This window comes from Cygnus olor, chromosome 5 (assembly GCF_009769625.2).
Source record: "Cygnus olor isolate bCygOlo1 chromosome 5, bCygOlo1.pri.v2, whole genome shotgun sequence".
In the NCBI taxonomy this organism is placed as follows: Eukaryota; Metazoa; Chordata; class Aves; order Anseriformes; family Anatidae; genus Cygnus; species Cygnus olor.
The window spans coordinates 23,646,003-23,673,813 of record NC_049173.1 but is presented as its reverse complement, the minus strand read 5'-3'; the positions used below and the strand labels follow the sequence as shown (position 1 = coordinate 23,673,813).

The window sequence follows — 27,811 nt, the reverse complement described above, 5'->3', positions numbered from 1 at the left end:
ACAGTACAAGCTTTCTCTTTTCCATGACATAGAAAGTAAATGTGGCATTGGCTCAAGACACACCGCATAAATGACAGATGTGTCTCTTTCTAGGGTCAAATATTTGTCAGCCAGCTGCAGGTTTTTCAGAGGTACAAGTTGTTCAAAAAGCATCGTTTCAAAACCAATTTGGAGTGTTTGCTTTTAGTTGTTTGTGTTTATGCAGTAAATTGATTGCAAAATATTAATGGCTCAGTGTGATTAGTAAGTGTATCTCATAATTGGTTCCTGTGATCAGACTAGATAAACTCATGAGTGTTTCTAAGGAAGTACTTGTATAATGTAGATTCAAAAATGTATTCTATTTGTTTGCACCTATTTATACCTTGAAAGATTTTTTTGGCAATGGCTGTTTCTCCCAGCAAGACTCAGTTACCCCAGTTTCACAGGAGCTGATTACCAGAGGCAATATGGCTGGCCAGAAATAACTGACAATTGGACAAATGTCTATGGCTTTTTTCACTACTTGTTTTTTAATATTGTATCTTGTCCTGATACAGTACAAGATAACAGCAATTCAACTGCTGTTCCTGTTCAATTGGTTATTGATGCTGCTATTGTGTTTTGTTTTTTTTTTTTGTACGAGGACAGACTGAGAGCTGTTTTCAGTGTGATTCACTGGATTTTGAAAGAACTAACAAATTCTTCAGTGTCTCCCTGCTTCAGTTTTATCATTGCTTTATTATAGTAGAGGTTGTTTCTATTTATTTGGGTTCCACTTTTATTACAATTCCTTACTTGATCAAACCTGAAACATTTTTGTTGAATTCATAGTTCATAATCTATTTGCTATAGATCACTTTTTTCAAATATAAATAGTGAGAGGTCACAGAACATTTAACTTCTCATTTTTAAGAACAATCTAAAAGCTTATTTTTATAACGGCAGGTTTGATTGACATTTAAAGTCTTTCTTTTAAAAGCAAGATCATCTAGAGGGCATTGAGTTCTGAGGCTTTTCATTTGCCCATTTGATTGATGGTGATTCAAGAGTTCGAATGGGTTAATTTTTGTCATCCTTAATGTTTTGAATAAAAGTGAAGCTTACAGCAGTATTGTTAGAGCTGGAGGCAGTTTATGTGGTATTATTGGGATACCTGGGTTCAGCTAAGATCTCAAGTGTTTGGAAGAGAGGCAGTCCCTGGACTGTGGGGAACATCTTAGGAGATTTTTACATCTGAATGTCAAGATTTCCTGTGGCAATAAGGAATGATGAGAATTTATCGTGTTTTATCTGCAGGTGTTCGTCTGGATCGAGTCCGAGGAGGCCGCCAGAAGTACAAGAGGAGACTGGATTCTGAGAGTAGCACTTACCTGAGCTTACAGATCCCTCCTCCAGCTAAAAAGCCACGTATGTATTGGTCTTGAATTGTGGTCCTCTGGCAGCCGCTACATTCCTTTTCATTGGTCTCCCAAAACGTACAATGGAGCAGTTGTCACTTCTGGTTCCCATATTGGTCACCAGAACTTGGTATTTTTTCTTAGGATCATAGTGCATAGGCAGATGAGATATATCTAAGGTGTAACCTAGGTGCTATACATGTTGTACCTAGGCTTAAATCCCTGAACTTTTCTAGGAGATTATAAAATTAATGTAGTGTTTTTTCTGTACTTTTCTCGCATTGGCAAAACTGGTCCTGTGCTTTCTCTCTTCCAATCACCAATAATTCTCCAACAATTCTCTAAGCTTTTCCAAGTCCTACCGTTACTTTTTGTAATTTGTGCCTCCTCCCACCCTTTTTGGACCTACCTGAGACAGTGGCTGACAGCCTTACAGTAGCTTGCTGCTTTTGTCAGCCCTGTACAGAGCTGGTTTGACATAGGCAGATCACTACAGCCTATAGAGCTGCAGCATAGTGTCCTCTTGTTGTGACCAAAGCCATTTCAAGGTCCTGCAGCCTGTATAGCCATGTTCTTCTAGGAGGGCCCTTCTAGAAAGGGCTGTTTTGACACCTTATGTCATGAGAGATACAACAACAACTTCTCCTTTGAAATGTGCAGTGACTAAGATCGTCTCCCACTTGCTGGTGGCAGAGCCGGAGAAGATTTATGCCATGCCTGATCCAACCATGCCGGAGAGTGACATCAAAGCCCTGACAACCCTCTGTGACCTGGCAGACAGGGAACTGGTGGTGATCATTGGCTGGGCAAAGCACATCCCAGGTAAACAGGGGAAATTACAAGGCCTAAGCATGAACAGCAAAGGGAGCTATTATTTATCACTGTGCTTATCAGTTTGTCTGCAAGTAGGATTTTTACATACAGTGATGGATGGAAATTACTGTCACAGAAAACTGCTTGTGGTGGGCTTTCATGGGAAACAAACTCCAATATAGCCCCTGGTGCAGGTGCATAACCTGATGATTGTATGTGTGTGTGCCCTGGGATTATGCAGTAGGCTTTGAGAGGCTATTGTAAAGTTCTTGGTGATACCTGGTATTGAGTGGCACATAGAAAGCACTCGGGGAACAGCCCTTGGGATGGTGGACTGTAGAGGTTTTGAACCCCATTAATATGGGCTAGGTGCATTGTGCCTATAGATGAATAAATGTTACGATAGTGATCAGACTTCAATGCTAATGACAAGGCAGGTACCCACCCTGTCTGTAGTGGGCATTCTTGCCCGCAGACTCAGGAAAGCTTTCTTCTTACTGGATTCATCACAGAACAAGTCCCATTGGGATGGAGGACATACTCGCTATTGTCAATGAATCTCTAGGCTTCTGTGCTGAAAAATAATGAGGACAACTTATTGGCAATGTGACTGGCCTCTGAAGGCTCACTGTCTGTATCCAATTGAGTGTGCCTGTGCAATTGAGTGACATAGCACCAGCGTCTCACACCTGCAGATAGGCTGGGCCCAGGCACAAGGAGCAGACATGACCCTCAAGGAGGTTCTGGGGACATAGATTCAGACTTTGCTTCTTGGCTTTAAGCTCTTGTTGGTGAGGCATCCTAGCATGAGTGAGCAGACAGTTCAGTTCTCCTATGTATTCTGCTTCTCTTTGTCACCCCTCTTTTTCTCTTCGATGGCTGCTCCTTCTTTCTCAGTGTTTCTCCTGTGACTAAAAGGTTAGTGGTATTCTGGGCTATATGGAATAAATCCATAGCAGGACTATAAAGTCTGAAGAAACTTTCTGAAGACAGTGTTTCTGAGTAGAGGTTAATATCAGTGGTGCCCTTCTTACATGAGATCTGCAGGGATTACACCCATCACTAGTGCTGGAATCCATCTGGGGCTGAGTCATCATAAGTGGGGTTACAGCGGTGATTAGGGAACTCAGCCCAGATTGCTCCACTAACCCAGTACTTGGGGTGTTAACAGGAGTGGTTTTAATGCAGTTCAGTTATCCACTATGGCCGTCCAGTAAGGTGCTGCTGTCTGTTCCTCTAACCTTGGCCATTTCTGTTTGCACAGGGTGTCTTGCTGTAGCTCCCGTGCTTGTAGCTGTGGGATAAGTGTGGGATGTTCAGTTCCAAGCTCCTATAGAGTTTGCCATGATGATTATCCCAGAATAGGAGTATAGTAGTGAGGACTCCTGCACTTTGAAAAGGACTTCTCTTCTCCTTTCTGAAAGGCAGGACACACCTGCCATCATCTTAGTTTTCTCTCTGTATTTTCCTTTCCTATCAAAACCCCTGCAACATGATAACAGCCAACAGCCTGGCACAGCTCAGACCAGCAGCAGTATCATAACAGAACTGTGTATACAGGAGAGAGCTAAGGGACTGTTACACAGGGGAGCAGTACCAAGAATCAAACATAACAAAAGACAGTTCATAAAAATGGAACAAAGTACCCTGTAGTTCTGAAACAAGTATGAAATTTACTGAGTTAGGCAGCAAGGGGGCAGAGCAGGGCAGGGCCAGGAGGCTGCGAGGTGTCCAGATTATGCATGCCCTGCCTTTCAAAGACTTTGAGAAAAAACAGACACTGCTTCCTGTGTGTTGGACACAGAGAGCACTGAGAAAGGAACAAAAATCATATATCCCTGCCTTGTGCTCACACTGGAATTAGTAAAGAACTGTGTGATGTTAAAGTCATGCCAACCCTTCAGGATCCAAGATGTTGGCACAAACTTCTGCCTCAAGTGTTTGCAAATAAAATCAGTGAAGCTTAAATCACTCTCCTATGATAACAAGAAAGCATGATTTAATGGTGTTCAGCAAGTGGTATTAGGTCAATGCCCTTATTAGCTATTAGCTCAAAAGCCACACTTAGCCAGTAAGGAGTTGTACCCTTCTGTAGGAGGCTCCCTCCCCACTACTCTCCCTCTCCCTGTGCTAATTGTCTTTGAACAGCATCTACCTTCTCTGCATGCCTTGATGCAGGGAGACAAGACTCCTCTCGAGGGGTGACAACGAAGGCTCTCCCAGGGTAGCTGTTGTGCTGTTCTCACTAGGAAGATGGTAGTACTAGCACGGAATGAAATATGGCAAGTGGAGTGACAGCAGCTGTGTCTGGAGTGGCCTCAGATCCTATAATTACATCTCCCTTTATTACCTCTGCTAATGGCCCTCCAGGATGACAGAAATGATAATAAATTAACAGATTATGAACTCCACTTGCCACAAATTATGTGACTTTTTTTTTTTTTTAATTCTGGGAGCTCCCATTGCCAAACCACTGAAAAAAATGCAAAAAAAAAAAAAAAAAAAAAAGACACATCAGCTGCTGCAAATAAAGCAGCTTTGCTCAACCTGCACCTGGGAAGGAGGGAAACATTCATGCAGCTCTGTGCTGGAGACGGAGGCTATGTGGTCCTGAAATACTGTCTTGGGCTCCTCCTGATGCCTGTGGAGTATTCAGCACCTTTCAGGATAAGACCTGCAGCAAGAATAAAAAGCAAGAAACAGATTATTAAGGGCAAATTCTGGATGCTATGCCATCAAACAGCTCAGGAATGCAAAAGAATTAGATTGTTAGCAATTCCTGAGAGCTATTAGATGGTAAGGCACTTGAATTTCACAGCTGGAGGTTGGTTCTCCAGTGTGACAAACCTATGATAGCAAGCCTGTGATTTTGGCCAGGTAAAATTAGCATTTATCATTCCAGATCCCAAGTTTTATATTCTGGGAGACCCCATGTTATCTATCTGATCTTCCCCTGTCTGTGCAGAGTGCAATATGGTACAGCACAGTCCTCCAGCACTTGCATTCTACTTGTGAAAACATTGGAAGAAGAGGGTCCCAATTCTGCCACGCGTTTCAAATCCAGGACTGTCACTGCAGCACTTGCTCCCTCGCACCCACCTGCCAAAGCTGGAGTTGCTGGCCACCCGAGAGTGCTTCTGGCAGGGGGCTTTGCCAGGTGGGCAGGGCAATTGCAGCTGGCTCTTGTGTCCTCCTTGGCACAGGTAAAGCATGGTCTCTGCTGTGCAATTCCCTGTCTGCCATAGCTACCTCTGGGAAAGAATGATTCACAGAGATGCTGGATGTACAGGCTACTGCTTGGGTTAAGTAAAATTTTTCCACTTTATTCTTTAGCAGAAATGCGTGAGTCATGTCTGTCCTGGATCCTCTCCCTGCACTACCTCACTGTTTCTCAATCTTTTGCAAATTTTTTTGGCAGGCTGCACTGAGGCGATGGCATAACCCCCTTTGTAACCCAGATGGGTAATGACGGTGCAGAAAGGCCGTGTGACTGACCCAGAAACTGGACTTAAGGCAGCAGCCTCAATGCTGGGCTGTTCTCCATGGTCAGCACTAGGAGATAGGTGCCCGAAGGACTGCTTTCGGCTGTCTGCAGGGTAGAGATTCCAGGTGCCAGACTGTGACAGTGCCCGTGCACAGCACAGCCTCCCCTGTGTCAGGGCCGATTCCATCAGCTCCCTGCGCAGCAAGGAGACGTGAGGATACAGGATCCCAAGCCTGAGAGCTGTGTCAACCTGCTCTTGGATTCGGTCAGGAGGGCTGCATTCAGGAGCAACAAAAAAAAACCACAGCACTGCCTGCAGGAGGCAAGGGGCAGAAGGCTGAGGTGAGGGAGGAGGTCAGCACCGCTGCAGCACTCACAGCCTCACCAGTTGCAGGGCTACGTGGAGCACGGGCTGTGCTGCACAGGGATCAGTCTCACAGCCATGGAGCTGGATTTGCAGCTCTTCTCCCCAGTAGCCTGGACTCCTCTTTAGCTGTTCCCTCTGGCTCTCCTCCCCAGTGGTTTATTGATTCTTCCCTCCCACCCACTGCTCCCCTCAGACCTTGCACACACAACACGTGACTGCTGATTGGTATCTGTTAATTAATGTGGCCTGGGGCCTCTTTTCTATTCAGTGGCCTGATAAGGGAAATTGGATGTCCAAGGGCTGCCAGGCCATTATCACCCTTTGCTTCCCCTGGCAACACAAACACAAAACATGGCGCGGTGATAAATAAATACCACTAACCCACCCTTCTGCCTTCCCTTCCCTGGCTGAGATAGTGCAGATAGAAAAAGAGAACCCACAGTCAGTCAATATAGCAATCATCAGCTCTTTTGTTAATTGCCAACTTGATAACAAGAGAAATCAAATGATCATCATGGTGGCTGGCTACCTAGGCCCCAACGTGGGGCCAAGGGCTGTGAGCAGGGAGGGCTGTGGGACAGACGCGTCCCGCTGGGCCTAGCACACAGTGAGCGGGGCTGGGAGGCTCCTGGGGACAGCAGCTAATGAGCTCCCAGGCCTCTCGAGGAGGGTGAGCCCCGAGGTTTAATAAGCATTGGGGTTAAAGCTGGCAGGGGAGGCGAGTGGAGCACAGCCCTCCCAGCCGGGGTGTCCCATTCTCCCACAGCCCTGGGAACCTTTAGACACAAGGAGCTGCCAAAAAGCACAGCTCCTGCCTGTCAGCGGTGGACAGGAGCTGCCTAGAGGGGACCAACGATCTCTGTTTGTGATGGCTGTCGTACAGTGCCTGCCCTGCCTCCTAGGATCTTTCATGATCTGGCCTTCTCACATGCCTGGTACAGAGGACAGAACGGATATGGCTTTCCTTCCTGTACACTTTTTTTGTTATCCCTTTCCCCTTGGGACAGACAGGACTTCTCTGTTCCAGCTTCTCCTCTTTCTCAGCACTGCCAACAGGGCTCTGGGCCTGTCACTGTCTATGTCCAGACTGTGATTGCTCTTTCTGTATCTGGGGAGGTTGCCTTGCTTCACTGCTGGCTGCTTGTTCTGTTGCTACAGTTTCTGGCAGTGCTTTAGGTACTTGAATAGCACCACAAAGGTCTTTTTATACTGCGTAGGATTGTTGGCTGTGAGGGGCAGAAAGCTGATGGAGCTCAGGGAGTGGTGACAAGTGGAAGAGGCTTCTGTTCACAGATATATTCAGCTTTTGACTCTTCAGTGCTCTGTTGTGGTGGGACCTTTTCCTCATGTTGGCTGAAATGAAATTATGCTATGCTTGAAATTCAGGGCTTTGTCATGTCCTCCTATCCCATCAGAAGCCCTCTTTTCTGCTCTCTGGAGCTCTGCTCTGCTCTTTGGTTCAGCTGGGGAGACTAAATAGGCTGCAGTACAAAACTACAGAGGGACAGTGAGCAGGAAGATGTGGTACAAAACAGCTGCTGTAATAGAAGAAGAAATCACTAAAAAGAGGTTATCATTAGCCTTGGGTTGCCATATTCTGCATGTGCTGATTGCCAGAGAGACAGAGGTTGCTTCAGTAAGCTTTTTTTTTTTTTTCTTAAAGTGGCAGGCCAGTGGGGGAGAGTGCTTGGGATGAATCCCAAGGAAATTAAGGAGCCCAGGCTCCTAGAGGCTTTGCTGTACATCCCTTTGACCCCGGCTGTTTCTTGCCCTATCAGGGTTCTCCAATCTCTCCCTTGGGGACCAGATGAGCCTCCTGCAGAGCGCCTGGATGGAAATCCTCATCCTGGGCATTGTGTACCGCTCCCTGCCATACGAGGACAAGCTTGTCTATGCTGAGGACTACATCATGGATGAAGAACACTCTCGTCTGACGGGGCTACTGGAGCTCTACCTGGCCATCCTACAACTGGTGCGCCGCTACAAGAAGCTCAAGGTGGAAAAGGAGGAGTTTGTCACGCTCAAAGCTCTGGCCCTCGCCAATTCAGGTACAGCCCTGGCCCAGGCAGCCTCACGATCGGGGAGTCAAAGCCCATGCTGTTATCTGGCCTGGGAGTAATCTAGGGCCAACTGCCTGAGACCGTGCTCTGCCCGTGTCATACAGCATCCCCAAAGTTCCTCTGTCCACAGACAAGAGAGGAGAGAGGTGGAGGCTCCAAGCTGGAAAGGAGGGTAAAGTAAGGTTTGCTGCCACTACAGCCCCAGCTGCAATCTGGCCCTGTATTAGGGAGTGGGACCAGCTGGGGTTGGGCTGGCTGCTGGCTTCTGGCACTAAAAGAAAGGCTGTGTGCCGTGAGCTCAGATAAGGGGATTCGGGCCAAGCATGCATTCAGCTCAATAGTGCTGGTCAGTTACAACAAACAGGGAAACCCTGGTCCCAGTTTTAAATCCCACAAAAAAAAAAAAAGTGTTGGGTTGGAACTGCCTGGTCTGGTCCTGGAAATGTTCAGTGACAACAAACACTGAATCCTGCCCCCCCGGTCCCTTCCATCTGGATGACAAAGAATAAGATGTGCTGGCAGAAGCCTGCTGTGACTGTTCTGTTTCTTCTTGGGAAAAGGATGAGAAAGGCCAGGGCCCTCAGCCCAGTGTCTCCATGTCAGCGTGGGGAAGGTCACAGCCCTCGGGCCAGCAGGCTGGAAGCCTGTGCGAGACACAAGAGGTGCTGCGTGCTGTGCTGCTGTTGCACAACAGCCAGACACATACTTGCTCAGGAGTCCCTTCCAAAGGGAAACTGGCTGAAGCTACCGTGTGACGAGGGCTCCCTCTACATCCCTGGAGTCTCACTGTCTCACAGCTCATCTTGCCGAACTCGCAACAGAATTCACCCTTGCAGGTCAGCACTGAGTCCAGTATCTGTGCTCAACTAAAGCCATCTTCCAGAAAGATAAGTGGGGAAATGCACATCTTTCATGATAGCTGACTCTAGAAATAAATTGTTCTCTCATTTAAAAAAAAAAAAAAAAAAAGGTACCATATTCCTAATGTGATTTTGCCTGAGTTCAGCCTCCGGATACTGATCTTTTCTGAGCTGCCTCCTGTGATCCCAGGTCCTTTAGACCTGACAGCTTGACGTGATACAGTTCCTGTCCCATAGTTGCATTCCTTGCCTATAGATGTGTTACTTCAAGTGTAAGGAAGTGGTCTGGAACACTCTGTGAGACTGCCCTATCCTGGCTATTTTACAGCCTTCTGTTCCTCTTTGTCTTCCACACATCTTAGCAGCAGCAATTCAAAAGAAAAAAAAAAAAAGAAAGAAATCACTTACAGATCATTGATAAAAATGTTGGGTAGCATCTGTTTTTTACTGATCCCTGTGGATTTCCACTAGAAAACTCCTCCTTCAGGGATGATTCACCACTGATAGCTACTTTGAAATCTGTCATCTAGCCAGTTCACTAATCAATTGAAAGTGTGCTTTATTGATATTGCACAGTGCTAATTTTTTAATGAGAATGTCCTGTGGTGCTAAGCCAAGTGCCTTATAAAAGCCTAAGTCTATTATATCTATGCAGTTAACTTTATCAACCAAACTTGTAATCTCATCAGAGAATGAAATCAGGTTTGTTTGACAAGACCTTTATTCCAAAGTATTCTGTTGACAGGCAGTAGTTGTAATACTATCTTTTAAGTCTTAATTGAACATCACATTTCTTTTTCTTTTATTTTGCTCTGGTTCACACCAGGCTACCACGGCAATTATCGAACAGGACCCAGGAAAGTATATGCATCATTAGAACTTCTCCAGCCATTTTGAATTTCTCAAAAATACCAAGACTTTGTTAATCAATAATCTGCCGTAGATGAGCCTTCACCAGCACTTTTAGAACTCTTAAAGCCCAGTTACCAAGGTCTGCTGATCTCTGTGAAGTTTGTACTTAACAGATGTCTAATATCTTCTTGCATAAACAACAGACTAAGGAGTCTTCATCATCATTATTCTATGATTCCATGATCTTCATGTAAGACAGGTACATAACACGTATTTTTTCTAAACGCAGGACAGAAATACTCACTGAGGACTTCTGTCTCCTCATTCTGTTGATAGTTTAATCATCTCCAGCAGAAAAGAGCACCCCTACAAATGGTTGTTTTTCTTCTATTTCTTAAATATTTATAAAACTCTTCTTTATCGAAGAGTCCTTAGCCCTTTCAGCCCTGGATTTTCTTCCAATGTCCTTCACTTCCCTTATCGATTTTCTACACTTCATAACTTCTGATTCATATAAATTGCTATCTGGTTCCCTTTTTCAATTTCTCATATATTGCTTTTTTTTTTTACCTCTAATTGCTGCCTTCACTTTGCCACTGAAGCAGGATGGGCAGATGGCCAAGGCTGGTCTCTCTCTATCGTGGGATGGTGGCTTTTGGCTATGTAATCAACTCTTGTTAAAAAAACCTGCCTCCTGTCTACCAGGAAGGTCACAGGATTGAACAAGGAGAAGGGCTCCTCAGTGCAGTGACAGGGTGACAGAAGAGCCATACTGGGACGCTTACCTGGCCCATGCTATGAGCAGAGCTGTTGTAGGACCCCAGCTTTGATGCCATCAAGCCCTTCATAGTGCAACAGAAGCACTCCCTGCTGGTGTTGCTCACTTTGCTGTGAGGACTAAGCCCAGTGTAAGACTTATGGGACAGTCTGTATCAGGAGTGGGGGAACACTGAGCAATGACAGAGCAAACAACACTTATCAACTGCTTCTGGGTTCTGCTTCCAGCTCCGTGGAGTAAAGAAACCAAGGTAAGGGTCAGGAGGCACAGGCCACAGCATGTCCTCAGCTGGATGGAAGAGCCACTCTGACTTCACCGGTTTGTTCTAGTGCAGCTAGAAGTGCAGTTCTGTAGGAGCATAAGCCACAACAATCCTACTTTGTTATTGCTACTGAAAGTAAAACATGAGATCTTGTTTTTCATGCAGCTAGAGCCTTTCAGCACACACACAAGGAAGCTAGATAGCGCAAGCTGTATTTTTATAATATCACCTTCACATTCAACCTTGCATTCTTTTAATATGTGATTATTCTTAGTGTATTTTTGACATGGAATAAACTTGCAGAGCCTGCATGTATGTGCTTGCATGCAAACAGCTGACTCCTAAACCATTAACAATGCAGACTACCTCTGGGCTAGTCCATAACTCCCCTGGGTCAGAGGCAGGGTTTAAAGCTGAATGCTTAGATTAGCACTTGTGCTGCCTAGACCTGCCTTCTGCTGCTTGCCTTCCATATAGGTAAATTCCTGAATTTCCCCTATCCCTGCTGGGTGTAATTGCTCATGTAATCCAGCTTCTAGGGACTTTCCTCTCTTCCACGCAGCTCTGTGTACGTTGACCCTTTGTTTCTAGTAATTAAAGCAAATGGAACCAGAAGGGGCAACTCACTCACTCCTTGCTAGAGGAGAAACTGACAGTAGGGCAGGCATTGCTTTGAAGGAGCCGCCCTGCCAGAGCTGTGGCTGATCTCTGAATCCTCAGTGAAATGCCACAAGGGCTCACCTGGTGGGTGAGAGAATCAAAGCAAAGTCTGTCTTTACTAAGTGCATTTCAGAGAGCTGAGAAATGAATTCTTAATGCCCAGAGCAGCAAGCAAGTTTCAACAATGTGATCATCACCCATTTTTTGACACAGTAAGTGTGCTATAGACTTACCCTGTTACCCTTCAGAGACAGCAGCCTCATCTTAAGCATTTCTAGGTCCTCTTGCCTCAAGAATACAAATTGATCAACCTCGAAGAGCCCTCCAGGTTAGCATACAGCACATGTTCAGTTAAGGACAACCTAGAATGGCCAGGGGGAAAAAACATTATCCCCTGGCTCCCCTACCTCTTTTTTTTTCCTTTTTTTTTTTTTTTTATTCGCCAGTACATTTAATGCTGAGATGGAGTGAACAAGGTATGGATCTAGCAAGGGGATGTGTAGCAAATTCTACATTAATGGGTCCTGTTAGGTTCTCGCTCCTCCTGCCAGAAGCTGCAAGAAAAGAGTTAGGTGAGGAGGCAGTGGGCCTTGTCCAGGCTCACACCTGCCCTATATGCCAGCAGTGCTAGAGGGAAGGGCTCCTGCCATATAGCCTCATGTCTAGGCCTGCTGACCCTCAGGGACATGGCCAGGCAGCCTCCAGAGCACCTCAGTGCTCTGGCAGCTGTAAAAATTCATAGCTATTGATTTTGTAATTAACAGTTTATCAATGCCATTGACACCAGCTCATTGATGGATTGCAAGGAAATTAATCCTGCAATGTTATTTCGTTTTTTGCAGTCAGCTGCCAATTTTGAGCTTCTTTCAGGAAAGAGAGGAAAGGCAGGCCGTGATCTTTATTTCCCCAATTTCTCTCCGTCTATATGCCTAGCTTTTTAGGGCTATTAGGTCTCACTGTACAGAGGTTAGGTGGCATGAGGTGGCACAACTTAAGCATTGTCTAATGCACAGCAGCATCAGTACTCAAAAGCAGAGCACCCACCTTGAGCTGAAGCATGGCTTACTGCTTGGTACCTCTAGCACCCACTGGGATCTGTGAGCTCTGATGGGATATGATTACTTCTCCCCCATGTGCCCCTGACCAGAAAAACATTAAATAAGAAGGCTGGAGCATGTTTCTCTCCAAATTCCAGCTCTTGATGCTTCTATCTCCAAAATCACCTCTGCCATCTGGAAGGAAGCACACTTGCTTCCCCTGATTGTGCATTGGAGTTCTCCAGAGGTGCTGCCTATCTGGGGGAAGTTGACAGACTGATTTGGCAACATGCTTCTCCCTCTCTACTCCTCCAAATTAACCTCTGTGGCTAGCTCAGGTCACTGTGAAGACCTGCCAGCCCTTTTCTGGCCTTTGTTGCCTGGTCTCTTCGATACAAACAGCAAATGTAGCAATAATGATTTTTCCTCAGTAGGCTTCTTGGAAGTACAACCCTTTAATATCCTCTAATTAGTGCAGTCCTTCTAAACAGCTTCTTAAACAGCTTTCTTGCTAGACAATATTTTCTCAATTGTTGCAATACTTTATAAATTATGCACCATAAATAAGTATAACTGTACATGTATTTTATGAAGTTCACAGTCTCTAATTTGTGTTGAGCTCTCCACAGAGATGACGTATATTTCTAGAGAGATTTGGGCATTTCAGCCAAATTTCCTCCTCTTCACTGCTGTCAGACTCAGGAACCCAAGCCCTCACGTTTGTGTTGGATGTGTGTGGGCTGAGCCAGCCCTCTGTTACACTGCAAAGCCCAGCTAGAGGGGCAGACGGGTGCAGTTCTGTGTGCACGCGTGCTTATTCTAGCATCCCTTTGCTGCTGCTCCTGGATTCGTTGCCTTGTGGCAGCAATCTTTATCAATAGCTTCAATATTGATTAAAAGTCTCTGAACAATGAAGATGAGGCAACGGTGTCTCCAGCTCTTGTTGGAGTTGTAAGGAAGAAGCAAGTATCAGCGAGATGAAAGGGAGAAAAGCCTTCAGCGATGCTGTCCTTGGGTAGCTTCTCCAGAATAACCTCTCCGCTTGGTGGTGCTTCCCTCTGTCATCAGGACTTACACATGAGTTTTGCAGCCTATGTTTGCCCGTGTTCACCTCGCGTACCTCAGCTCGACCCTGGACAGGGACGGGGTCACTACAACCTACCTTTGCCTCAGAGAGACACCAGGGAGCCGTGCTAGCCTTGCACGCTCTGCAAGCCCCTCCAGCAGCTTGTAGAAACCTAACTGGCAGCCTGAGGGAAGGGGCCTTGCAGGACACACGGATTTCTGTGACGGACTGAAACAGGAAGCTCTCCGAGCAGCTGCTGGCAGTCTCTGAAAACAGGGGCATATGCACAAAGGTGGGGCTAGCAACACCCCTGTGCACACTGGTTGTGACCTACTGGGGCTTTTCTGTCTTGCTGACACCCTGAGCAGCTGCACGGCAATTAGGCAGTTTAGACAGATGAAGCACTATAGCAGTGTTAATTATTCTTAATGAGATTGCTCCCAAGTGGCAGCACAGCAGATGCTGCCCCTTGCAGGGTGACTCTCCCCGGCAGGAGCATGGAGGGCAAGTGAAAGTGCGAGTCGCAAAGGCCCCAGGCTGACCCCCACACAGACTTGGGGTACCAGTGAGGCGGGCACACAGGGCACAATGTGTCACCAACCCCAGCAACAACCTTACTGTTCCTGCACTGCTAGGGCCAGCTCTTGGGGCTCATGCCAAATTTCGGAGCAGCAGCACCTGCCAGCAAGGTATTTTTTCCCCAGTAAGATGTTTTATTTTTCATTTACAAAACAAAACAAAACCAGAAAAGCAATAAAATAAAGGAAGCATCTTTAGCTTAAGGACTGTAAAGCATTTCCCTCCTCGTGTCTGATTTTGCTGTTTGCTTTCTCTTCTCCCTCCCCCCAGACTCCATGCACATAGAGGACATGGATGCAGTGCAGAAACTCCAGGACCTTCTCCACGAAGCCCTGCAGGACTACGAGCTGAGTCAGCGGAATGAGGAGCCCCGGCGAGCAGGCAAGCTGCTCCTGACCTTGCCCCTCCTGCGGCAGACGGCCGCCAAAGCTGTGCAGCACTTCTACAGCATCAAACTGCAGGGCAAGGTTCCCATGCATAAACTCTTCCTAGAAATGCTAGAGGCAAAGGTCTGACAGCCCCAGAGCCAGCCGACAGTGGCCGGGGAACAAACTAGAAACAAAGATGCAGACAATGGAGCAATCCAAACAGCAGCAGCAGCCACCGCCGGCTTTTATCTCCAATCATTTATTATGGAAGAATTATTTAATGTCTATCTGTCGGCGTGACTGCAGAATCTCGTGTACAGGAGGGGGGAAACTCTTTTAATCAGTCACCTGTTTCTCTTTTTTTCATTTGTTTTCTCTGTGGGAAATACCAGAATATGCTCTTGCACTTGTTGAGGCGGTCGTTGGGGCTCAGCCCCTCTGAGCGGTGATGCTCTTAGCACTGTCCAGGCCGCCTGCTCCCCAGCTCCCTCCGCCAGTGCTGGAGGGGGACTGGGGACTAAAGCAGGAAGAGAGGAAGAATGGAGTCGATATAAACTTTATCTGCTGGTGTTGCGAGGGGTCAGATAGAAGGGGAAGCAGCCAGGGTCCTTCATTTTGCCACCTCTCTGGTTCTAACCGCAGGGCAGGTGCTCCTTTGGAGAGGAGCGCTACTGGACCTCTCCTGATCGCAAAGGCTGCCTCCCGGGCTCCTCTAGCGACAGCTAACACTTGTACATACAGGCCCCACTTCTTACCGGGAAAGATGCTCCTAACTGTGTAAGATATTCTGCGACCTTGTACAGTGCGTCATTACGCCTGGCTAGTCCCTCCCATGCACAATCCCCACAGGACCCTGAAGAGGCAGGATGTACGTCCCTGAGAGAATGCAAGTCTCCTTTCCCAGATGGCAAGAAAAAAAAGAGCCTGACGTAAGCTTTTGTGCTGGGTTGACTTGATAATCTCTGCATCCTCTCCTATGTGGTGCTAACTACAATTCTTCTACACTTTTCACCCTGTAGTGTATCAAACCTGCCTCTTCAGCTCAGCTGAGTGCCATTCCCCACTCGTTCCTTCTGGCAAAGAACACAAGGCTTTGTCTGCATGGTTAGCGCCCAAGTATAAATACACCCCAAACCAGGGCTTTCCTAGACTTCATTAAAGTGATAGATCTTTGCCTCCACAGAGACTAAGGCTTATTGCCAAATGCTAGTTAGGAATCAAAGGAACCGCTTTTTCGTGGAGGCAGCTCCTGAGCCCAAGAGATTGCTTTTTTTTTTTTTTTGCTTTTTTTTTTTTGTGGCAGCCTAGGGAAGTAAACTTAGAGGGTGGCATGGAACCCCCAAATCCAATATCCCAATTACTGTCTTCCCCTGCCTCATCCCATTATCCTCAACAGCAGCAGAAGAGCTAGCTAGCATAGATTGTCCCTGGACTTGTTAAGAGGTTCTCTTGCTGATGGAAAATGCTGTATACCTGACCTCGAGATGGTGGGAGAAGTGGGGGAATGTTCATTTACTCCTCTCGTTAACAAGGTTCCTGCTGCATCCAAGCCTTGGTTTAGATCTGCTGTCTAAGCCACAACTGCTGCATTCCCAGTAGCCAGAGGGGCATTTGGGTGACTGACAAAAGCAGCTTGTTTGCATTCTCTGAGATGTTATTTTCTTGGTCACTTAGATCTGAGCCAGCCTGTGCTGATGAAACCTGAATGTATTGTCTGTTTTGTGGTCAGTGGCATAGCGGTAGAGGCGAGCAAAAGCCTCTGATCTGCATTTGAGACACCACGACCTCTACTGCCTCTGTTCCCCTCAAGCTTCTGTCCCTTCCTGGATAGCCCAGGTGGTGTGGTCCCCAGCAGGAACCCTTCCAAATGGTCAAGGCGTGTGATCAGGGAGACATGGGTGCTTGTTTTCTACTGGAGCAGAACATGTCACTGTGCAGGCTCTCGGTGCTGCAGTGTGAAGGTCAGGCTAGCTCAGAGACTGAGGATGCTGATACTGAGCTCTCAGCTCGTGTAGCCAGCCCACTCCTGGTACGTGAGTTAGTTCAGTTCCATCTCCTCTGAGCTCTCCATACACTGTACAGTCATAGCTGCTCTCACCCATTTTGTACTCAATAAAGGAATTCAGTCTTGCTTCAGGCACGTTAGTAAACCAACAGAGACCTAAGGGACAGAAAGCACATGGGAGTTGGGACTGTTTCCATGCTCACAGCAGCAGCAACTACACAGTGGCCTTGTGCTTTAAACAGATACTCGTGCTTCCCTTCCTCATCTCCCTCCCAGAGGCAGCTGGGGAGAAAATTATAGCTTCTGGTTGCGCTGATGATCCCTGTACCCATCTGTGACTGAGAGGGACCAAACTGAAATGCAAGCCATCACTAGAGCCAGCTTGCCATGTGTTGCAACCTGGCAACTCTTTCTGGCTGTGGCACGAACACTCACAAATTTGCTGGGCTGCATGATCGCCTCTAAGTTAGACTCACTTGACCACTGTTGCTTCCTTGCTGAGTCCCACTCAGGCCAGCCACAGCACATTGTGTTTGAACTTGCTTCACAACTGTGCAAAAGTAGCTGTCCCAAAGTGGGCTGAAAAGATCTTAAGAAGCAAGTCCTGTTCTGCGGGATCCTGGCTGGAAAGGTCATTTAATAAACGGTCCTGAGCAATCTGCTCTAAGTCACCCTGCTCGAGTGGGAGCTTGGAACAGATGACCTCAACCATTCTGTGATGCTGTGAAAGGCTCTTCCAGCTTTATTGAATTTGGACTTGGGCCTGCTTTCCAGAACAGAAGGGAGAACAACCTACAAAACAAGACTATGAAGGAGAGCTGTTCAGTCAGTTTCTAGCCCACAGTGACTGCTGGCTATTTAGAGTAGAGCTATGGTATGGAGGCAGCTCCTGTGTTGGCAGAACAATACAAAGATACCAAATGCATTTTTTTTCCAGGACCTTCTTTCTCCATTGCAGCTGCATAACCTTGGAGCCCATCTGGTTATCCCCCATTGCTTGAAGGTAATAGGCTCGGAAATGTTTGCTTCTGAAATAGGATGGGACCTGAACCAGGCAGTAATTAACATTTATTAATCTCTTTACACCAGGAATGCAAACTCTTCCCCAGGAACTGGGATAGAAACACGTGTCTAAATTTAACCCTTAAAAGTCTTCTACCATCTTTAATTGGGAAGCAGGTCAGGTCTCTTGGACCCTTCAGACAAGTGCAGGAATCCCATGCGCCTCTTCCCTTCCCAGGTATTCTGGTCTGTGCATCATTAGTACTAGCACGCTGCCACAACTGAGGGGCATGTCCAGCTACACAGTGAGCTGGGCCTGCAGTGGGGGGTGACATCTTAGTGTAGTTCTCTCAGTGCAGTTTGAAATAGGAAATGAGGCTTCAGCAACTGCTTAGTTCTTTGAGTGCTCATAGCCTCTTACAAAAAAGGTCTGGAGATGTGGAACTTGAGCCATGAACCAGGAAATGGGCTCTGGTCAGTGCTTTTTATACCATTCATTTGTAATACGGGAGTCACAGTCAGCTCCATACAGCTGTCCTTCTACATGGGGCAAAAGATGACAGAGTTTGGGCCTTGGGACACAAATGGTCTCTGTGACTTAAAGAAAAGAAAGAGGTAAGTGTATCAGTGACGATGAATAAGCATGAAGCCAACATACAGCTACTATGATGGTAAAAACAGCTCGAGCCCCTGATTTGCATGTGCGGATAACAGAACCACCTACCTGTCAGCCACTGCAAAAGGCAGTTCTTCCCAAGTGACCAGCTCTTCTCTTTTGGGCACATTCTTCTCTGGGAACAGGGGTCTCTGGCCTGTAATGCAAAATGAGTCTCACGGGGATCAATTAAAAGAAAGGGTAAAATACCACACAGAATGAGGTTTCTGGGGGAAACTTGGGCATTACACCTCGCAGCAAAACTGTGAAGCTACAAGAAACTCCCCTGCAACAATCAGAACCTTGCAGTATTGTTCACGCTAAGGGGGCATTATTTTTCTCTTTGTAAGCTGTCATCTTTTTTTTAAAACAATTAACAAATGTATAAAATAAAATATGATGCACCAGAAACATGTAAGCAGCTCTTAGGGGGGAAAATCACTGAGAAAGACCCTAAAATGTAACTTGTTGAGCTTTTGTTACCGACTGGAGCTGAGAAAAAGTGCTTCCACGTTGTATCCACAAGCTATAATCAATCATATGGCCAAAGGCCACTCTTGTTCTTGTGGCTGGCTTATGTGGGGAAGCTGGGGAGACAGAGGCTGTGAGAATGATGCAGGGAGTTATAGACAGTCAGTGAAATAAACAGTATCTACTTAACTATTATCTGCTCCTAAAAAAAAAAAAGAAAAAAAAAAAGAAAAACCTGTGAAATAAATTGTATTCTTGTGGTACAGGTCATTTCAAACAAAACAAGAAATAAAACACAGAAATGTAAAAACTAACCCAGACAGAGTAATGTTTATTGTGTTTAGGATATGCTCCGTTTTGCCCCTCAGGATGCACGTAGGCCCTCTGAAGGGGCCAGGGTGCGGGAAGGCCTGATCAATGCGTGCTGTGGAAGGGAAGACAAGTCCAAGCCTCTCACTTAGAAGCCCTCATTTTGGTGTTTTCCCATATCCAGAAAAAAAATTCTCAGCAAGCTTCTGAGTTTTTGTAAGATTAGTGTTGCTGAGGGCGGGTTTGACAGGCGCTGCTGTCAGGACCTGGCACGAACCGCTCTGTCTCTTCCACTCACCCATTTTTCCCCACCTTCTGCACTTCACTGGTGCAAGGAATAAACATGAGCTAGTGATGAAAAAGCCTTGAAGTTGTTCCAGTGAAAAACAAAATCTCTAATCATAAAATAGACCATTGGCTTAAGCCCAACGGTGACATCAAGAGTGTTGCAAGCACTGCAGCAGCTGTCCAGTGCTTATAAAGTGGGTACAAGTGCTGAAGTCATGGCATTTGCATTGATCTTGTGGTGGGGTGCTACAGGAGGGCAAGCTCATGTCTGCTTGAGAAAGCAGAAAGAAACGTGCTGTGGCGACTGGGGTATAGACATGAGAAATAAGGACCCCAGGTTTTTATTCTACATCTGAGTCTGTAGCACAGACAGCAGCACCACACCCTGTGTAAGCACTGCCGTCTACATACACCTCAGTCAATGCTGCCAAAGCCCTTTTTGAAACAGTTTAAACAGGCAGTGGTACTCACTGGGATGATTCCTCTAAAACAGGCAACCAAGAAGCCATTTAGCCTGCCCTCAGGAGGAGGAAGAAGAGGAAGAGGAGGAGGTGGCTGAAGAAGTGGTGGCTGGTAGGAAAGACCATGGGATAGAAATGGGCACAATTGAAAAAAAAAAAGATGAGCACAGAGCTGGGGAGGGAGGGGAAGAATTACAAGATTTTTCTGCACTTAAAAGAGATGCCTCCAACCTCCCAGTCATACTGCTCTGACTGTGATGGGCTCAGTCCGAACACAGTCCCTTAGGAAGTCTGCATGTGCATAGTCACGCTCGCCCTTGTAGTCCACCTGCATCTAGAGCCCTCTCCCTTCTCTGACTGTTGTAACAGCTCATAGCAAGTTTGGATTTTAGCCACCACGGTAGGAGAAGTTTAATCCTGACTTTACTTTGGGTTAAATACAGCCTAGGAATCGTTGATCTATGGTATTGAGAAAAGCAGTAGTTTGGGGGTTCTGAAAAGTTGATGTGGCACCTGGAGCTGCTGGACTCAAGGGATCGGTAAGGGTAGTTAGAGGACTATAGAGATCAGCGTCCCACTTCAAACACTCTGAGGGATCTAAACTTTGCTCATTCTCATACTTCTAAAGTAGCAACTGCCTTCCTTACATTTCCTGGGCACCGTTCTGCTTTGGCAACAATCAGGTTCTTCTAGGCTTTCCTTACTATTATTCAATCACTCTGGAAATAAAAAAAATAAAAAGCTTATAGTACTTTGGGAGTGGGAGAAAAGCGGAGGACAATCTGGACAACCTGAAATTTCATCGTACAGAAGAGCTTCATAGGAAATAGTAGGGTGTTGGTTTTTGTTTGTTTGGTTTTTTTGTGAGTAGCTGGGGAGGTTTCTTTACACTGAGTTCTTTAAACTCAAATCAAGTTAGAGGCACGTTTAACTGCTGAGATATGTTCTTCAGCTCCAAATGTTAAAACATGATTGAGGTAGTTGCTTGTGACTACCTGCACCCAAAATAAAAGGAAAACCAACAGCATTTTTCAGGCTAAGGTATTACGCACAGAATGAAAGCAAACATCAGATAATGTACAGAAAATTTCAGCATTCAACTTTCCAGTAACAGAAAGCTGGAGAGTTTGTGCTTTGTGCCCATTTCTTTACAACGTCAGTCTCTCCCACTGCAACCTATTTGAAATGACACCGTGGAAAAACCTGAGCACCTGTGCCTGGAGAACAGGAGGACTAACCTAGCAGTGTGCTAGGGGTGGCTGGAAAAGACAGAGGATGAGAAGTGACTAATGAGCATGGGGTTTAGGAAGCCCAAGGATGGTTCAGCAAAACACAGCAGTCCTGACTCTAACACTGCTGCCAGCCAGCCAAAAGCAACAGCCACGATCCAAAAGAACTGCAGCCAGAAAGTCTCTTTCTATAAGCGCTAATCAGCTTTGAGAGGACCAGCATGGTTATGGTGTTTGTGTGCTTCCTTCCTTGAGGCTTGGGTAAGGCTAGAAATGTCATCAGCCCTGGGAATAGCAGCATCCAAATAATGGTAAGCAGGAGTGAAGTCACAGGAAAGACCAGAACTGGCCAAAGGCTCAAAGCATCATTAGTAGGAAAAACTGAGAAAGACAACAGCTACCACTGACTCATCACAGACTGCTACAGACTTCAGTGCTTCACTGAGCCCTTCTTAAATCTAACCAGTCACATGCTAAGGTTGCTGAAAGCGTTGTGCAACCATCGCTGGGCAGCACATGCAGAAACAGCTGTACTGGTTCAGACCACAGGCACATTTAGGCCAGTTCCCTCACTCCAAAAGTGGCCAGCAGCAGATGACCAGAGAATGTTAAAAAAAAAAGGGCAAGGAGGTATAAAAGCAAGTCTCCCAGACGTTTAAGGATCGAAGACTTCTGGAGCTAAAGTCTCTGCGTTTAATAACCCCTGATGATTTTTCTTACATGAATTTGTCCAGTCACTTTTTCAACCAATACAAGTGTTCAGCCTCCTCAGCAGCAATGAGTTCCTTAGCTCACTATTCAAAGAAGTAGCTGCTTGCCTGCTCTGAACATGCCATCAGCTAGTCTTATTTCACGCCGTTGCAGCCTGTATTAGAAGACACAAAGAACAGTGTCCCGGGCTCACTTTTCCCTAATGTTCACACTCTTCTATGTCTCTCTCAATTTCACCCTTAGTCTTTTCTTTGTACGGATGAAGTGCAGCTGCCATCCTTACCCCCTTCACTGGGTACACACTGCACCAATTAAATTAGGAAAATGTGATCGTAAGAAAGGCAAATGGCTGCCTTGCACCACTTGAGCTAGATGCTTTAAAGACAAAACCCTAGTCCCTATCTGGCACACAGATAGGTTCAGGTCACTCTTCCTGTATCTGTCTACATGCAAACATTCACTCACTGTGTCTCTTGGTTATGCTTTCATTCACAGCACTACTGAAGTTTGCATTTACCTTCAAAATAGCTTTAAAAAAATTAACCTATTTAAACCATATTTTTCTAACAATAATAACATTAACAGATCAGAATCCTTCTGCCTTTAGATGGGTGAGGCCTTTTCCCCCAACAGAGGTTTTTTTCCTCCATTTTTTTTCCATCTGAAAATACGGGAACTAAAAAGACTCCTTGGCCTTCATCTGATCTAATCCTTTTGTTATAGCAGAAATGTGTTTTAAAAGCAGAAGATCTTTAATGCATTCCTTGATGTATTAGATAAAAGATTTTTGGTAATATATTCCTTCCTATTGCACTTTAAAATTTGTTTTCTGTTTAGAAATCCCAGCTTTTTAAAATCATAAGTACCAATCTACTGCTTTTCCAAATGCTTAGAATGAGCACATTGACCACGCTATAAAAAGTGCATTATTCTGATGAATGAAATTACTATGCATTTTGTTCTCTGATTTCAAGAAACTGGCATTACATTTTCAATCAGCTTTATCACACGTCTCCAACTTAACTGCAATTGTTGAATAATAAGAGTCAGGACAGTGATCAGATAAGGAGAAGCCATGACAGAGCAAACTGAAATCACTTTGCCTAAATTGGCAAGAATCAACACAAAACAAGCTGCCTTTAATAGATCAGTTAGAACAAAACACATAAATCATGTTTTTGAGAGGGCTTAATTTACACCATATGCCAATTAAGTCAAGTGCAATACATAAGTTATGAATAATCTCATTGGAGTGAAGAGTGTTGTATTTGGAAGGAAAATGATCTAACTGAAGCCAAAATTATAATCACCTTCAATAATTACATTTCCAGCATTGTAAATTCTTTTCTATTGCAACACTGAAAGCAGTCAATTGTGCAAGTAATTTTCCATTACCATTTATATTATTAAACTCAAACACATTAACCAAACTCTTGTTTATATTTTTTTTGCCAGTGGTTAATGCTACTACAAATCAACGATCCTTTGGGTCAATCTTAAGAAATACAATTTCATCGGCTATTATTCTATCTAATGAACCCCTGTAACCAAGCCCGGGGTAATCACTTATTTCCCCCACTGCTTTTTTTTTTATCAAACCATAAAAATTCAACAGCGTCCTAAGGGAGTGATGCTTATGGGAACTGTATTAGCATAGGCATTATCTTTTCTGGGTGCTAGCCTCAGCTCTGCCACTGCCTTGAGCATTTCTAGCTTTTCTGAGCTGCAGAAAAAACTAAATTGCTACTGCAGCTTCTGTGCATCTCTTCTTTCCATCACAACTTTATGATTTCTCATGATCAGCACTGTGTTTTGGTTTCTTCACCGCTGTGATAGCCTCTCTTTCTCCTGCCTCTTGCCTCCTGTCCTGTTTCTGACACACTGCCCGTGTGGGTGGGAAGACCATCGGTGAATATGCAGTCTCCTGTGCCAGCCGACCACACTGAGCTGCTCCAAACCCCTCTTGGGACATCCTTGTTCACTGTTCTGGATAGCTTCCACTTGGAAGGAGGGTCACCCCAGTTAACCGTGTTTATTGTTCCCCATTGCTGAGGCTCTCCTGAGGTGTGCTGACATTCCAGCCCTGCAAGGAATACAAAGCAACCAAAGTGGATAGGAATGAAGTCCACAGTCCACAGTCAGACTAGACCATGGCAGCTTCCATGGCAGGTCTAGTTAATAAGAAAAACTATGTAGCATCTGCCTTGTCAGTGAAATACCATGCTCACCTCATGCTCCATGGCGCAATTCAAGAGAACCTGAAATTTACCTGCAGAAGCCAGCAAAGCCGTGCAGCAGGGTAGCACGTAGCAGCATGTGATGTTGCCAGTGCTTAACTAGAATAGTGGCATTCCTGTGATGCTGTGTTCATTTGGCAAAATAATTATTAACCTGACTTGAGTTACAGCAATTATAGCAACACCACCATGATCACATTTAGTGACCACAGCAAATTAAAACATTTTATAAATAAATCATAAACACCTTCTAAGTGTGTCTAGGAATAGAATCATGAGAGAAAAAGCAGCCAAAAGGAGAGGACAAAGCCATGACATACGCTCCACAGCTGTGTTTCTCCACTTTTTTCAATCAAGAGACCATTCTGCCTTTTCTAAACAAAAGGAAAGCTCCTGGACTACCTTGTGTCCCATGTACTTTGTCAGCTGTAGATGGGAAAGGGATAAGCAAAACCTCATGCCTGCCTGGAGAGGCAATTAAAATGTTTTGAGTTTACAAAAATTATAAGGTGATTATTGTAACTATCAAAAACTAATGGAAAATATGATTAATAGAAAAGCAAATGTGGCCCCCTTTCTGCATGTCTGTAACAGATACTGCAGGTATCAGAACTGCCATGCTAGCCCAGCAAGCTTTTCTTCCAATTCCACCCAATGCCTACTGCCAGCTCTTTGGGCAGGGGTGTCCTTTCTGTTCCGTGGCTGCTCAGTGCACACAAAGCAAGCCCCTTGCTCTGCTCTTCTTCCCCAAGCCATGTTGCTTACAAATAAATATATCCTGAAAAGTGGCTGAAACCTCAGATAAGTGATGCTTGGGACTTCTAAAAATACTAGGACATGTAATTGGTATGAATGATGCATTCTGGAGTTTGCTGTGTGTTCTAGAGCATGCTGCTAAATTTGTCCTGTCAATTCTCCAGACATTCTCACACAGATAGCAGTAGGATACCTATAACTACCTGACTGCCATGTGTGTTATTTATCCAAACAGAAGGAAAAAATAAAGCACCACAAGCTGTCGGTGAAATACCACGCTAAGTACAAATGCTGTCACCTCCTTGGTACAAGGCTCCATACTTCGCTGGTTGCTTTTATTCTCACAGAGGTCATCCCTCAAATGTTCTTTTCAGTGAGTCTGGCTCTGCACTCTCCCACAGCATGAATCGTTCACCTGGCAGATATACACTACTCTTTTCAAAAATGAAAAGACTCAGACACCACAAACCGCAACAGAAACTGTCTGGGCTATGTCTGTGAGTAGCTGCAATCCAGCTACGATATGCCAAGAGAGAGGGGCTAACCTGGGCTGGGACACTGCCACACCAGGTGAGCAGAGCTGGCTACATGTCCTTCAGGAACGTGTCCTGGTGACTTCCCAGCCACAAATGAGAAATGAGACATCTCCTTCATGAGCACCCATCCAGTCATTGCTACGCAGCAAGTTGGGAACATGTCATACCTTTGAAACAAAAGGGAGAGGAAAAGTATGATATAATGATAACACAGAAAGAACATTCAGCAGTGTCCCTGTATCTCAGTGCTTTAGACTTGACTGAGGGTTCAAAACCCCTTTGCTTCACATTTACTGCAGCTAAGCAGGTTAAAAAATTCAACTCTCTTCTGTTACTCCCCTCCCTTCGCAGTCCCCAGACATCACTTCTTAATGAGAGGGGGCAGACCTAGGCATAATATTATTTCTCTGCCAGTCTACGCCATAGGTATCTGCTTATTTCTGCTGGATGGCCTCTCATGAGGTCATCCTAGGAAGGCTCCTGCTTTTGTGCTCACGTGTATTTTGAGCTTCCAAGGAGAAAAGAGTGAAAGAAACAGGACAGAGCAAAGAAAACTTGACACAGTTTGCTACTTAACTAGTTGGCATAGCTAGCTTTACTGCTTGTTTCCTATTCATCTGGCTGGTAGGAAACAGTAACATGGACATGAAGATTTTTGCCTTACCTTCACCACCAAGCCTTGTATCAGTAACAGTGCAATACACAAATACACTACGCCCTCCTGGCCACAAAGGAGAGAAGCACTCATTAACAATGGAAAACACTAATTTCACCTTGTTCCTCACCTAGTCCTCAATGTGACTGCTCTGTTCCTTCCGTTCCTAGAATGAATTTTGGAAGATTTCTCATGGTTTGCAAGCCAATACAAGAAAAGAAAGGGAAGAAAAATGCATAGCAAAAGGGAGAATATGTCAATTCAGAGCTTTAGCATCAATGGACTTAATCAGACTCCCACATACAGGAAGGGTGACAAGCAGCTGTTACATGCTTTTACTGCATATTCCATACTTCCAGATGGGTCAGTAATATAGAACAGGATGAGGAAAGTCCATCTGAACAAGGCAGGCAAAGCCCAGCACTCTTCAAAGCCAACAGAAAAGCTGAAAGATATTTTCCCCATCAGCAAGAGGTTTCCCAATATCTTCACTGCAAGTTCTGTTCTATAGGAATTATCACCTCTTTGACTGAGAAACAGAATTCAACCCATTGCCCAAAATCTGTGTTTTGATAGCTAGCAGTAAATAATCCAAAACAGAGGTAGCAAGGGGCATTAGACTTGGAGTAAGGATGTTCTGGGAGAGCTGCCCATCAGGAAGCAGAGCAACGAAACTACAGCTACCTTTGAAATGCAGCCTGATCCACGTACACGTGAGCCATAGCATTCTTCCTGGTCCCATGTTCATGTGCTCCTGGTACTTTTCTTTATAGAGAAGGGACGGCTATTACCTGTTGCTGCATCACATAAGAAAGTCTCTCTTGGAGAAGCAGGCCTTAAAGGCAAATGCTTATCCAGACATCAAAAGATAGTGATTCTCTATATGAGTCTCCACGAGAGAGAGACCTGCTGGAGAGACATCTCTCCCAAAATTACCCTTTCCAAGTAATGAAGATGAGACACCTACTGAGACTGAGGTGTCAGGAGAGCAGATGCTGGAACAAACTGCTAAAGAATAACAAATCGCCTGCACAGTGTACCATGTACATCCAGATCTGTAGGGGTCTGGGATGGAAGTGGCTGAGCTGCTGAAAACATGACTTCTCTCATTAAAATCAGCTGTTCTACTGGAGTAATGAAGGGTAGCAAAAGCAGTAAGTTGTTCTAAAAAAGGCATGTGGGGTGATCTGGGAAGTCATAGACCACTGAGCTTAACTTTGAATCAGGTAAATTGGTTGAATTATCAAGTAAAATTAGAATCACAGGAAAGGACTGGCACAAAGAATTCATTTCGTTTTGCTCCAGTGTCCTTGCCCTCTTTTCCACTGCCCCCTCGTACCTTAAAAGTTCCCTTGATTCTCCTGCAGTCTTCTGCCTACATCATTCCTCATTACTTTTTCTGTGCGTGGCTATATCCTACAGAAAACTGCTTTTCATCCTCCCACATTCCACCTACTGCTGTCCTGGGAAAAAGTGCATAAGCAAAATATTTGTATTTATTCATGTAATACCTGTATTTCCATTGTGGGTACTACAACAAAGAGGGAGTAGCAGAAATCATGCCTGATGTCCTGGTAATCCAGCATCAGTCCCTCACAGAGCAAGCTCCACTCAAGGAAGGAAGAGCAGGTGACCTTGAGGCAGAAGACAGGAACCAGCACAGGATCCTTACATGGCAGCCAGGGAATGCATCTAGGTTCCTACCTGAGGGTAAGCATCAGCGGCTGGAGGCAGAGGGCTCTCAACCAGGAAGGCCTAAAGCTGAGGATTGCATCCTGCACTAACCTATGCTGGAGGCGTGGAGGTGCAGAGGCACTCAGCCTGCAGCTGATATGCCCTGAAGGTGCACAGACAGATGCTATTACAGTTTCATTCTGTTTACCATGAGTATTTGCAAATCTACCCATTCTGGCCTAGTGATTACTGACTTT

At 45.4% G+C, this 27,811-nt stretch overlaps 2 protein-coding genes across 12 annotated transcripts in view; one reads left to right on the top strand and one right to left on the bottom strand.

The window, feature by feature from the left end:
* The window catches only part of ESRRB (estrogen related receptor beta), a 156,408-nt gene extending 137,507 nt beyond the window's left edge, over window positions 1–18,901 (top strand). For all 3 annotated transcript variants that reach the window (XM_040559093.1, XM_040559092.1, XM_040559094.1), the window contains 4 exons: window positions 1,279–1,389; window positions 2,040–2,201; window positions 7,822–8,091; window positions 14,468–18,901. In XM_040559093.1, the coding sequence (XP_040415027.1) occupies window positions 1,279–1,389; window positions 2,040–2,201; window positions 7,822–8,091; window positions 14,468–14,712 (788 nt within the window). In that variant the 3' untranslated portion in view covers window positions 14,713–18,901. The remainder of the gene's footprint in view (window positions 1–1,278; window positions 1,390–2,039; window positions 2,202–7,821; window positions 8,092–14,467) is intronic.
* Window positions 3,849–27,811, bottom strand: part of LOC121071097 — a 129,378-nt gene continuing 105,415 nt past the window's right edge. For 2 of the 9 annotated variants that reach the window (XR_005820380.1, XR_005820381.1), the window contains 3 exons: window positions 25,235–25,392; window positions 20,404–20,475; window positions 15,864–18,384 (listed from right to left, as the gene is read on the bottom strand). Coding sequence is in view for 6 of the 9 variants with exons in the window: in XM_040559095.1 (XP_040415029.1) it covers window positions 4,793–4,866; window positions 5,292–5,443; window positions 18,297–18,384; window positions 25,235–25,392 (472 nt within the window). In the remaining 3 variants the exon portion in view is untranslated. The other 7 variants (XM_040559095.1, XR_005820379.1, XM_040559100.1 and 4 more) reach the window with 7 other exon arrangements.